The sequence below is a fragment of the Lycium barbarum genome, chromosome 12 (genome assembly GCF_019175385.1).
Source record: "Lycium barbarum isolate Lr01 chromosome 12, ASM1917538v2, whole genome shotgun sequence".
NCBI classification, from domain to species: Eukaryota; Viridiplantae; Streptophyta; class Magnoliopsida; order Solanales; family Solanaceae; genus Lycium; species Lycium barbarum.
Window position 1 is genome coordinate 39,196,202 of NC_083348.1, and position 12,246 is coordinate 39,208,447.

At 39.3% G+C, this 12,246-nt stretch overlaps 1 protein-coding gene across 1 annotated transcript in view; it reads left to right on the plus strand.

Annotated features, from left to right (window-relative positions):
* Nucleotides 1-6,959: 6,959 nt before the first annotated feature.
* Nucleotides 6,960-12,246, plus strand: part of LOC132624998 (uncharacterized) — a 35,407-nt gene continuing 30,120 nt past the window's right edge. Inside the window, exons 1-2 of the mRNA XM_060339763.1 lie at nucleotides 6,960-7,372; nucleotides 10,744-11,854. Of these exons, the coding sequence (XP_060195746.1) occupies nucleotides 7,247-7,372; nucleotides 10,744-11,854 (1,237 nt within the window). The 5' untranslated portion in view covers nucleotides 6,960-7,246. The remainder of the gene's footprint in view (nucleotides 7,373-10,743; nucleotides 11,855-12,246) is intronic.

The following is a 12,246-nucleotide window of genomic DNA, read 5'->3' on the forward strand; positions in this document are numbered from 1 at the left end:
GATTCGGAGTTTCATTGGCCTGACTAGTTATTATTGTCGTTTTGTGGAGGGATTCTCATCTATTTCATTACCTTTGACTGGACTGACTCAAAAGAATGTGGTGTTCCAATGGTCGGATGAGTGTGAGGCGAGCTTCCAAAAGTTCAAGACTTTATTATCTTCAGCTCCGATTTTGACTTTACCTGTTGAGGAAGAGGGGTTTAATATATACTGTGATGCTTCTTGGATCAGATTCGGGTGTGTGTTTATGAAAAAAGGAAAGTTCATAGCCTATGCTTCGAGGCAGTTAAAGGTGCACGATAAGAACTATCCCACTCATGACTTGGAGTTGGCTGTGATGGTCTTTACTTCGAACATTTGGAGACATTATCTATATGGTGTGTATTGTGAGGTGTTTACCGATCACCGGAGTCTTCAACATATATCCAATCAGAAGGATCTCAATTTGAGGTAGCGGACATGATTGGAGTTACTCAAGGACTATGATATGACCATTCTTTATCATCAGGGCAAGGCCAATATAGTGGCGGAAGCCCTAAGTCAGAAGTCAATGAGTATGGGTAGCCTAGCTTGGTTACAAGTTACTGCACGTCCGTTGGCTATGGACGCTCAGTCTTTGGCAAATAACGTGGTGAGACTTGATATTTCAGAACCTGGCAAGGTTCTAGCTTGTGTGGAGGCACGCTTTTCTTTATTGGAGCAGATTAGGGCCTGACATTTCGATGATGTGAAGTTGTGTAAGATTCGGGACAAGATGTTGCAAGGTTAGTCCAAGGAGGAGATTCTAGATTATAAGGGTGTTTTGAGGATCAAGGGTCGCGTATGTGTTCCCCAAGTGGGGGATTTGACTAAATTGATCATGGAGGAGGCTCATGGTTCGAGGTACTCTATTCATCTAGGGGCTGCAAAGATGTATCGAGATTTGAAACAACATTATTGGTGGTGTAGTATGAAGAGGAACGTAGCAGAGTTTGTGCCTAGGTATTTGAATTGCCAACAAGTGAAGTACGAGCACCAAAACCCCGGTGAGATTACTCAGAGGATGCTCATTCCCGAGTGAAAGTGGGAACAGATTGCTATGGACTCTGTAGTAGGGAGACCACAGACTTTGGGGATATTTGATGTCATTGTGGACTATTGACCAAATCAGCTCACTTCATACTGATTCAGACTACTTTCAAATAATTTGACCAAGATCTATATCAGGGAGGTAGTTTATTTGCATGGGTTCCCATTTCTATCATTTTCGATCGAGGGACTCAGTTCACATCTCACATTTGGCGGTCCATGCAGAAGGAGCTGGGTACCCGAGTTAGGCTTAGTATTACATTTCACCCTCAGACCAATAGTCAGTCTTAGGTTTTTACCTTACGAGCTTGTATGATTGACTTTGGTAGCCATTGGGACCAGTTCTAACTTTGGCGGAGTTTGCTTACAACAACAGTTACCATTCCAGTATTGGGATGGCCCCATTTGAGACATTATATAGTAGGAGGTGTCGTTCGCCTGTTGGATGGTTTGATGCGTTTGAGGTTAGGCCTTAGGGTGCGAATTTGCTACGAAATTCCTTGGATAAAGTCAAGTAGGTCCAGGAGAGGCTCCTCACTGCTCAGAGTAGATAGAAGAGTTATGCGGATAGAAAGGTTCATGATTTGGAGTTCATGGTTGGTGAGCGAGTTCTATTGAAGGTTTCACCTATGAAGGGTGTGATGAGGTTTGGGAAGAAAGGCAAGTTTAGTCCGAGGTACATTGGGTCATTTGAGATTGTTCACCGTGTTGGTGAAGTGGCCTATGAGTTGGCTTTTCCACCCGGTCTATCAGGTTTTCATCTCGTATTTCATGTTTCGATGCTTAAGAAATACTATTCGGATTGGTTCTCATCTAATTCAGTGGAATTCAGTGTTGCTTGATCAGAGTTTGACTTTTAAGGAAGAGCCAGTTACCATTCTAGACAGGCAAATTCGGAAGTTGAGGTCCAAAAAGATAACTTTGGTGAAGGTCCAATGGAAGCATCGTCCGGTCGAGGAGGTTACTTGGGAGATCGAGTCGGATATGCGGAGTAGATATCCCTAGCTTTTTGTTGATTCAGGTACTTTCTTTCTCTTTACATTCAAGGTAGAACGTGTGTTTAAGTGAGGGATGACGTAACAACCTGCCATGTCGTTTTAGTGATTTCACCCAATTTTTCCTAAACAACCCTTCCTTAAGTCTTAGTTTAGTATTTTTGACTTATTGGGATGGGCAGCACGATTATCGAGGTAACCAGATTAGAATTGGGATGAGAAATCTAAGTTTAAAATCCTTAAGTTTGATTTTGAGTAAAAACGTTGATGAATAGTTAACTTTGGGTAAACGCGTCCGGAATCGAATTATAATAGTTCTATCAGGTCCAGAACGTGATTTTTGACTTGGTAGTATAGCTGGTTCAGGTCTCGAGGCGTTCAGGTATGATTTAGATCTCGGGTTGGAAAGTTGAGTTTTGGTATTTTGAAGTTGATCATAGTCAACCCCAGGTCAAGATGACCTTTTTGTGGAAATGCGAGTGTGGTAGCCTGTTTTATGATTGAAATGCATGTTTGGTTTGTGTCTGTGGGTTTCCGAATGAGTTTCGAGGGTTGGATCGGGACTTAGTGAAAACCAAAATTTTCTAGTGTCCTTACTCGCGATGGCGCCAGGTGGCTCGCAATCGCGAGGGAATACATGTGGGGCAGGGGGGAGTTGCAGTTCATTACGATTGCGAGCCATAGCCTTGCGATCCCGATGAGTCAGCCTGGGAATGCCTCGTGATCGCAATGAAGGGCCTCACGATCGTGAAGGCCATTTAGTAGCTAGGCAGATTTAAACCCCAAATGCGAGTTTCATTCTTCATACACCATTTTAGAAGCTATAGAGCTCGATTTAAGGTGAAATCAAGTGCTATTTGCAAGTTTCTTCATTGGGGTAAGTCCTAGACCTTTATCTAAGTGATTACTAATGATTTCTCCTATTTATTTATGATTCTAATCATGACTCCTAAGTACAAAATTGGGGGTTTTAGCCCTAGGTTGAAATTGGGGGTTTTGATAAATTGAAGAACAACCCATGATTATTTGCATGATTTTCTGGGATTAGGCTATTTGGGCTTTGGGTAAACTATTTTTAAACTAAATTTCCGGTTTTGCCCTTGGGGATCGGGTGTGGTTGTTTTGGGTGTATTTTAAGTTCCGGGTTAAACCATAGTATTATGGGTGTTGTTAGAATCGTGTAACCTTTTAGAATACTAATTTCATATAGTTGAACTCAGATTCTAGATAAATTACCGTTTTGACCCTTAGAGTTTAGGAATGAGATTTTGAATTGACTTCACCACCCAAATTTCTTCTATGACAGTATGGGTGTCTTTAGAATCGTTTTTTAATATTAAATTAGTATCTTGTTAGACTTTGCTCATTTGGAGGCACTTCAAAAAGGGAAGGCTCAAGTATAGTGTTCGTAGCATCAGCTCAGCCTTGAGGTAGGTTATGGTTTACTTCTTTTAGACTCCGATTGGAGGGCGTCTATTACCTATAAATGTTGATGGGGTATTGGGTGGGTGAAGGGGGTCCCACTTTAGTGGTTGTGATGAACACTTAGGTGGGTACCACTGTATCTGTTTTGGGAAATTGTTGCATGATTAGGATGTTGTGTCGGGGAATACATGATAGGCCTACGGGCATTAGTTGTGGTGATAAATCCACTTAGGTTGATATGGTTGTTTCTTATTTGGTCTATGATAGCCATGTTTGACTGATTTGTGGAAAATTATTGACTTATTTTGCATTCATCACACCATACCTCATTTATAGTATGAAAGTGGCATCAATCTTGACCTTGAGGTGATATGAGATTCATGATGTGTACATATTCATTCCTTACTTCATGCCTTTGATGACACTTGTTACCGTGCATCTTGTACTTATCCAAGCATGCATACATTTATACATTCATTGTGATGAGGCATTTATGACATATGAGATGGTCCGTCGAGACCGGTAAAAAGGTAAGATTGATGTGTTTAAGCCCGAAGGGAAATGATTATGGGTATGATGGCTTGGGTTGCCTGGAGATGATATAACATGATATGATATGATTCATATGATTCTCACCCAGTCCGAGGGTACATGTTGGATGGTGTTGAGAAGTATGTAGACCTCGTGAGTCCCCCATGGGTCACGACTAGATGGAATGAACACTAGCGTGTGTGTACCGGGTATGAGTTTTGGCCAGTGCTACGTTCATTTGACTTATTGCATTCTCACATGATTATTGGCTACCGTCTGTTGGGGTTGAACATGATTAAGGTTATAAAAAGGCATATAGATGTTGGATGTGTGATGTTCTGTTTCAACCTTTATATGTTGTATGTGTTACCTATCGAGTACCAGTGGTTTTGTCTCATCTACACCTGCTGCACTATTTTCTGGTACAGATACATACCCGTGCTCCAGTACTATTCCACATGGTTGATTCCAAGGCTATCATTCCAAGATTCTAGGGTGAGCGACAGCTGGATCTGCAACTTTGGACTCTCTCTACTTTATATTATCTTGTTCCTTCATTCTGAGACAGTTTGTATTTCTGGATTGACTAAGACTTGTAATTTCTGTAGAAGCTTTTGTACGAGTTCAACCAAATTTTGAGGTTTTATTTGACTAAGCATTGCTCCGTACTTACTACATTTATGATAAGACTGCTTGGATAATTTCAATGATGTGAATGATTTTCTTACTTTTCTTTCTAAATGAATTATTACTCTAGAATGGTACGCCTATCGGTAGGAGGGTGCAGGTGCCATCATGATCCTTGAATTTGGGTCGTGACAGAGAAGGGAGGACACTATGATAAAAAACAAATGAAAATCATTGGAATAGCATGAAAAGAAATTGGACTCCTTTTAAGAAGTTGATGAGAGGGGAGATAGGTTTAGGATGGGATGCCACGAAAAATATAATTATGGCAAATGATAATTGCTGAGAGTGAAAAATTAAGTTACATCTCTCACATTGTTCTATATGCCTTTCTTGTTTCTTTCTTTGCTAAATTTCTTGGTTTGCTTAAAGTAGTTTTGAACTTTTTGTTACAGGAGGATGATCGATACAAAAAGTTTAGGAAAATAGATCTTTCGCTCATATGGTTTCATTATGACGCGTTGTTTTATGATATTTTTGATATAGGAGAAAGAGCACATGCAGCGAATAAAGAACAACTGTCTAGAATTGGAGTAGATCTCGACGAAGAAGGAATAAATGATATTGATGTCTATGAAAGAGAACACTTTATTAATCCTAATAATGAAAGGAGTGATAAAAGTGATGTTTTACAGAATGTGGAATCTTTTATGTTTCCTAAGCCATCACTTAAAAGACGAAAGTCAATTGATGGTATTGGTACTAGCACTCAAGTAAAAAAAAAGTAAGACAAAATCGGGTGCAACATTAATGAGAGAGGATACACACTCACTAATGGAGTTTATGTCTAACAAAAGCACTGTTTACATCTCCTTCAGTAGATGATCCCGTCATCGATAAGTGTATGAACGTGTTGGCAAATTTTCTTGATATTCCTGAAGGGAGTGAAATGTAAAACTATACTTGCAACATGTTTCTTAAGAAAGACGTACGTCAACTATTTCTTAAGATGACTACTGGCGAAGTTCGGAAGTCTTGGTTGGAGTATAACTATCAGTTACACCTTAAGAAAATGTGAAGAATGTGTTGTTGTGGTAAAATATTTTTATTGTTTCATGTTCGAACATTATGGTTGTACATGTAAACTTTATTTATTGCTTCTTGTTTAGACGTTGTGGTTGTATACCTAAACCTTATGGTTGTACGTGTAAACTTTATGTATTTTTGGTGTTGTTGTGTTGACCTTAATGAATTAGTCATGTGGGAAGTATGGGTGTCGTATTGTTTACTGATAGAATAGTAATTTGAGATGCACAATGTGATTTTGCGAAGAAAGAGATGAGTGTCGCATTCTTTACTGATTTTAGAGTTGTAAACTATTGAAACAATGGAGTTTCTAATAATTCTTAGAAATTAGGTTCTAAAGTAAAGCTGCTGGAGCTTCAAACTAGCATATGGTTGTAGCTACTGCTTGTGATATGTTCATCTCTAGCGCTGTATTATGTTAACTGGTCTTACAACCGATCTTGTAAAAGGGCTACTTTATTCGAGTTGGGTTCAAAACTGTCTTGGAAGTTAGAAACTACAGATTTCGCATGAATTTTATTGTTTAGAACTTCCATTCTTTACTGATTTGAGTCATTTCTGTTTTCAGTTAAATGGAGAGTTAGGATATTAGCAACGTGGTATCTTCTCATTTAAGTGATTTGTTAGATGACGAAGATCAAGAACTAGAAGAAATTCGGAGGGAGCAAGATGAGAAGGAACAGATAGCTTTGTGTCAAATAACAGGTAACTACATTTTGATGCATTATAAAAAATACATATGCAAAGAACCTTGTCATTGATCAAAGCTCTCTGGAAATGAATTTATTCAAGTGATATTACGAGGAAACGAGACTCGTTGTTATGAAAATTTTCAATTGAAGAAGGCGGTGTTCATTGATCTATCCAATGACTTAACTAAAAAATATGGGCTTAAACCTTAGATATCGAATTTCTATACATGAAATGTTAGGGCTTATAAGCTGTTTTCAGCTTATAATGGGATACAGAGCTTATATTTTTTGGGCTTATTTTAAGCATAAGCCGAGGGTCTTTCGAAAACAGTCGTCCTATCTTGGTAGGAGTAAGGTCTGCGTACACTATATCCTCTCCAGACTCCACGTTATGAGATTTCACTGGGTCGTTATTGTTATATTTTAAGCATAAAATGGCTTATAAGCTATCAGCTAAACACTAAAAAAAAAATTTGAAAAGAGCAACTTATAAGCTAAGCCAAACGGGCTCTAACAAATCATTTATTAAATTTCAAAAAATTCAACATATATGGCAAGGAGGAGGAAATGAATAAATTTCAGCAGTCATCATCATAATTTAATTGATGAAGAACAACAGCATTCATTTGAAATGAAAACCAAGGTTTGAAAAACTAGCACGGCGCATGCACTGTGTTTTTTTCACTTTACCCTCTCTGTACCCACCGGACATTCTAAAACCCTTCCGAGTTTTTATTTCAAACAAACTATGCTATAAACAAATGATCCGATAAGGATAGGTTTACTGACACACAGATCTAGTTGGATTAATCGAATTAAGTAATGTCTATGGATCAATTCGAGGTGTATTTCAGGCGAGCTGATTTGGATCAGGATGGTCGGATCAGTGGCCCTGAGGCCGTTGCTTTTCTCAAAGGCTCCAATTTGCCCCAACCTGTCCTTGCTCAGGTTTCCCCATTTCCCCATTTCTATTTTATTTATTACCAATGACAAGAAATCTTGTCATGCTACTAATCACGTGATCGCTTGTTCTATTTTTTGAATTGTATTGGTTGGATTAGGAATTAGAATTACATAGGCTGAGTAGGAACTATGACGATTTGGAATATTCCGTGTCATTTGATTTTCTAAACCTCAATCCCAAACTACTGGCGTCAACAACAACAACATACCCAGTGTAATCCCACAAGTGGGTCCGGGGAGGGACCTTACCCCTATCTTGAGAGGTAGAGAGGCTATTTACAAAGACCCTCAGCTCAAAAGAAAAGAAGGAATCGAAGCAAGATTGCAAGAAAATAAGACAACAAAATAATGGGATACAGAGCAAATGAAGCAACAAATAGTACTAAACAGTGAAGAAAAAGAAACTATGCGATTACTAAGTAATACTACTAATAAGGAGACGCGGATAGGAGGCTAGCCCCCTGCCTCTCCTGCATGAAGTGCGACAACACTCTGCTACCTACTAACCTTCTACCCTAATTTTCGACCTCCATACCTTCCTAGATACATGTCCTCAGTAAGCTGAAGCGTTGCCATGTCCTGTCTCAATTCCGTTATATTCAGGCACAGTTCAGTCTCAGTTGAAATTTATGAAATCACCCAAAATACTGTTTTCACTTAAACCAAGTGATGGATTCAATTTCGACCAGTCGCAGATCTCCCATATCATATCTTCCAAATCTTGTTTCCCTCTCTATCTTTCAGAGAGGAGCCTATTTGCTGTCTTTCTCTCTCTTTACCATGTGTTCCTCCTTCCTGGTTGCAACTGCATGCCTTGGTTCTACAGTTGTTGTTCGCCATGGTCATCATCACGCGACACCTATATAGGAATTGAATAACCTGATTCAATCTCTTGAGATTTGTGTTTCGCATGTTGGTTCCTTGTATACGATATTGGTTGCTTCATTTTGTCGTGGCAATAACAGTGTAATTTTTTAAGATCATTGTAGTTGCAAATTTTGGCGCACTATAGTATGTAGGGGTGTCCTGAGATGGAATACATGATTATTTGGGAAAACATATGTTTTTGGCAGTTATTATACTGAACCAATTTTCAGGAGCTTGAGCAATAACATTATGAATGTGGATAATAGATACTGGAAGTTTCTTAAAGTGGTGAGTGAAAACTGAAAATGTTTACATGAACTGACACAGCCATACATGCAAACGATTAAAATGAATTGCATCCTAAGTTTTTGTTATTGATGCAACTCAGAGTATATAGATGATCCAGTTTCAGTTTTTTTTTTTTTTTTTTTTTTAAACTGGTAACTTTTTCTATATTTCATATGTGGCAAAACAGTACTTAGGTAGTACTGAAACCATATTTACAAGAAACTCTGACTTTTACTGTCCTCTCTCTCGATTGAATCTAAAACATCAATAAGAGTGACAGTATCATTTGAGTAGATCTGATTTCACCAAAAACACAACAGCAAAATAAAGCTTAACTTGATCTTTTGTACCCCATTCTCCACATTCTCAAAACATCTGGAGTTTCTCTCCTTCCAAATTGTCCACCGAATGCAAGCTGGGATAATTCTCCATCTAGTCCTGTCCTTTGCCTGTAAGCATGATTACTTTCCTTCCCAGCTTTTAAGAGCATCTGTAACCTTACCAGGCATGGTCCAGGATATGCCTTTGAGATTAAGAATAATTCTCCATCTGGAACTGTCTCTGCTGTTTCCCCATCCAAAAAGCATCTGGAACATAAAATGAAACCTTTTCATCAAATTTTCCTGTGTAAGGGCTGCTTCTTTAGCCAGTAGCCACACAAAATAGGCTACTTTGTGAGGAATTTTTGTTTTCCAGATGTGTTTCCAAGGTCAGTTGGCTATCTGCTGGTTGGAATAATTCATCATCTTGTAAGCTGCATTAACTTTGGATAAACCCTTACTGCTGCCTTGGCACCATAATAAATCTTCACCTGTCTGTAGTCCATTAAACCGCTCTAGTGTACTAAAGAATTCAACCACTCTTTGTACTTCCCAGTCATTGATATGTCTTCTAAAAATGATGTTCCATCCTTGAGGTGTCCACATCTTTGATATTGTCCTTTGCTAGTTTAGAACTATATTGAAGATATCTGGGAAAACCACATCCAATCAGCCGACTTCATGCCAATTATCCTTCCAAAAGCTAGTTTTACTCCCATCAAACACTTTGATCTTGGAATTATTCCTCAACTCACTCCACAATGTTCTAATGGATCTCCATAGGCTAACCCCGTATGGTGTACTGACCTCCTTAGTCATCCATTTGTCTTCTTGTTCATACTTTGCTTTAATAATATTCCCCCAAAGTTGTTGATTCTCATTGATGAGCTTCCACAACCATTTCATTCTTTTTTTTTTTAAAATCAGGACTAAATAAAGACCTGCATGGTGACACCAAAGAGATTCGAACCCTTTGACAATCTTCATATTATTAAATAAAGTAAAAAACCACCACCATTTCATTCTAAGAGCTTTACTCTGGATCTTCAAGTTCTTGATCCCTAACCCTTCAAGATTCTTGCCAAAAGTGAGTGCTTTCCACTTAACCAAGTACTAACCTTTCTTTTCTTTGTTTCCGTGCCATAAAAATTCCTCCTGATGCTATCCAACCTATTGATGACCCCTGTTGGGATGGGGAAGAGGGACATCATGTAGGTTGGAAGTGCATCAAGTACTAAGTTGATAAGAGTCAATCTGCCACCTATAGACAGATACTGGGTCTTCCACCTGGCGAATTTCTTTTCACATTTCTCAATGACATTGTTCCAAATTTCTACTGACTCAGATTTAGCTCCCAAAGGCATTCCAAGATATATTGCTGGTAAAGCCCCTACTTCACTACCCAGAACAGCAGCTGACAGGTCCATGTTTGTAGGATCCTTATAAGATGAGATAGGACTTAGTGATAGTCTACTGTTTTTACTCTTTTGGTTGTGGATTCACTGATTGATATACAGTTTGTTACCTTGTAAAAATTTACATGCAAAGGAATAGTGGTCCACAAACTGATAAAAGAAGAAAGAGATTACTGAAGTATTGAGCCCAAGAACTAGTTAGTAAAATATATTAGAGCTACTTGAGAAGAGGAAAAGGAGTAGCAAATAGCTTTATGGTTCCGCCTGTGCTTAATGAACCACATCTCCATATTCCAGCTGGTGTTGTATTAGTTAGCTCTTTATTAAATATGCTGCTTGCGAAAAGTCAGGTATAGATATCAAGTTCAACATAGTCTAGTTGGGTTAGATATCTGGAGCTATCGATCTCCTATTTTTTTTCTTAATAGTTAATACTAAATTTCATACTTTCTTTTGTTTTATGTAGATATGGACATATGCTGATCAAAGTCGTACCGGCTTTCTCAGTCGCCAAGAATTTTATAATGCTCTAAAGCTTGTTACGGTGGCACAAAAACGAGAGTTGACTCCAGAAATTGTGAAGGCTGCGCTATTCACTCCAGCTTCAGCCAAAATTCCTCCTCCCCAAATAAACCTTGCAGCCATACCAGGTCCTCAACCAACTAATAAGGTTGCTGCAGTTCCTCTAGTTAGTGGTGCTACTCCAACAGCACCTCAAACTTTTGGCATTAGGGGTCAACAAGGCTTACCAGCTCAGCAGAGTCATTATGTTAGGCCTCCTAGGCCCTCAAATCCTAGCCCTGGTTTTCAATCTCAACCGAATGTTTCTGGTCAAGGAATGCTGGCTGGAAGTACTATTGCAGCTTCTCGCCCTCCCAGTTCCACTGATTTGCTTGCTGGACAGAATGGTGGTTCACAAGCAGGTGCCAGTTCCCAAGCTTATAATACAAGTGTCAGTTCTAGAAGTGAGGATGCATTCAGTCTTGCTGTATTGACACCTTCTGCACAACAAACCCAACTAGCAACCACGCCATCAGTGCAACCAGATCTATCAAAATCAAATGATGCAACTTTGTCGCATGGTAACCTGCCTGATGCCAAAGTTCCTAAAGCCATTCCAGTCGCTGGAAATGGATTGCCATCGGATTCACTATTTGGAGATGTTTTTTCAGTTGCATCACTTCAACCAAAGCAAAGCTCTGCACCCACTCTATCTTCAGGTAGCAGCTTAGCAGTTCCATCAGCCACATACCGAGCATCTACAGGGTCCCAAACTCCTGTAAAGGCTAACTCAGTTGATTCACAGACTACACTTCCTCAACAGCCGGTGCACCAGCATCAGCAAGCTCCTTTGACTGTGAGACCAAACCAACAGGTCCCAGTGCAGAGCTCTGCTGCAAATCCTAGTGCAGCTAGAAATTCTCTTCCCGGCCAGTCTCAGCTTCCGTGGCCAAGGATTACGCAGTCCGACTATCAGAAGTATAGCAAAGTATTTATGGCAGTGGACACAGACAGAGATGGAAAAATTACTGGCGCAGAGGCACGGAGCTTGTTTCTCAGTTGGAAGCTGCCCCGAGGTGTGATTTCTGTCTCTGATTTAGCTTTGAGATTCCATGTACCTTCTGTTAGATCCTTCCTTCTACTAAGAGTAAGCACATAGGTTTGCTATATGCCTCTTGAACTTTTCCTTGAATTCAAAATGCCATCTCAAACTTCAGCAAATGGATTAATTCTATCCTTCTATAAACTTTAAGTTTATTTATCTTATTAGTTTTTCCCCTTTTCTTGATATTTACATTTGTCTTAGGTACAACTCTAAAGTTGAGGTTGGCTCAGGGGAGAGTTAAATTATGTCTGGAGCATTTAGCGTGGGTTAGTGATAGCTGTAATATATTGTGTTGGCGGTGGTTGATAACCTTTGTCATAGGATAAACTTACGTATAAGAAGTGATAGACTTTAGAGCTCAGT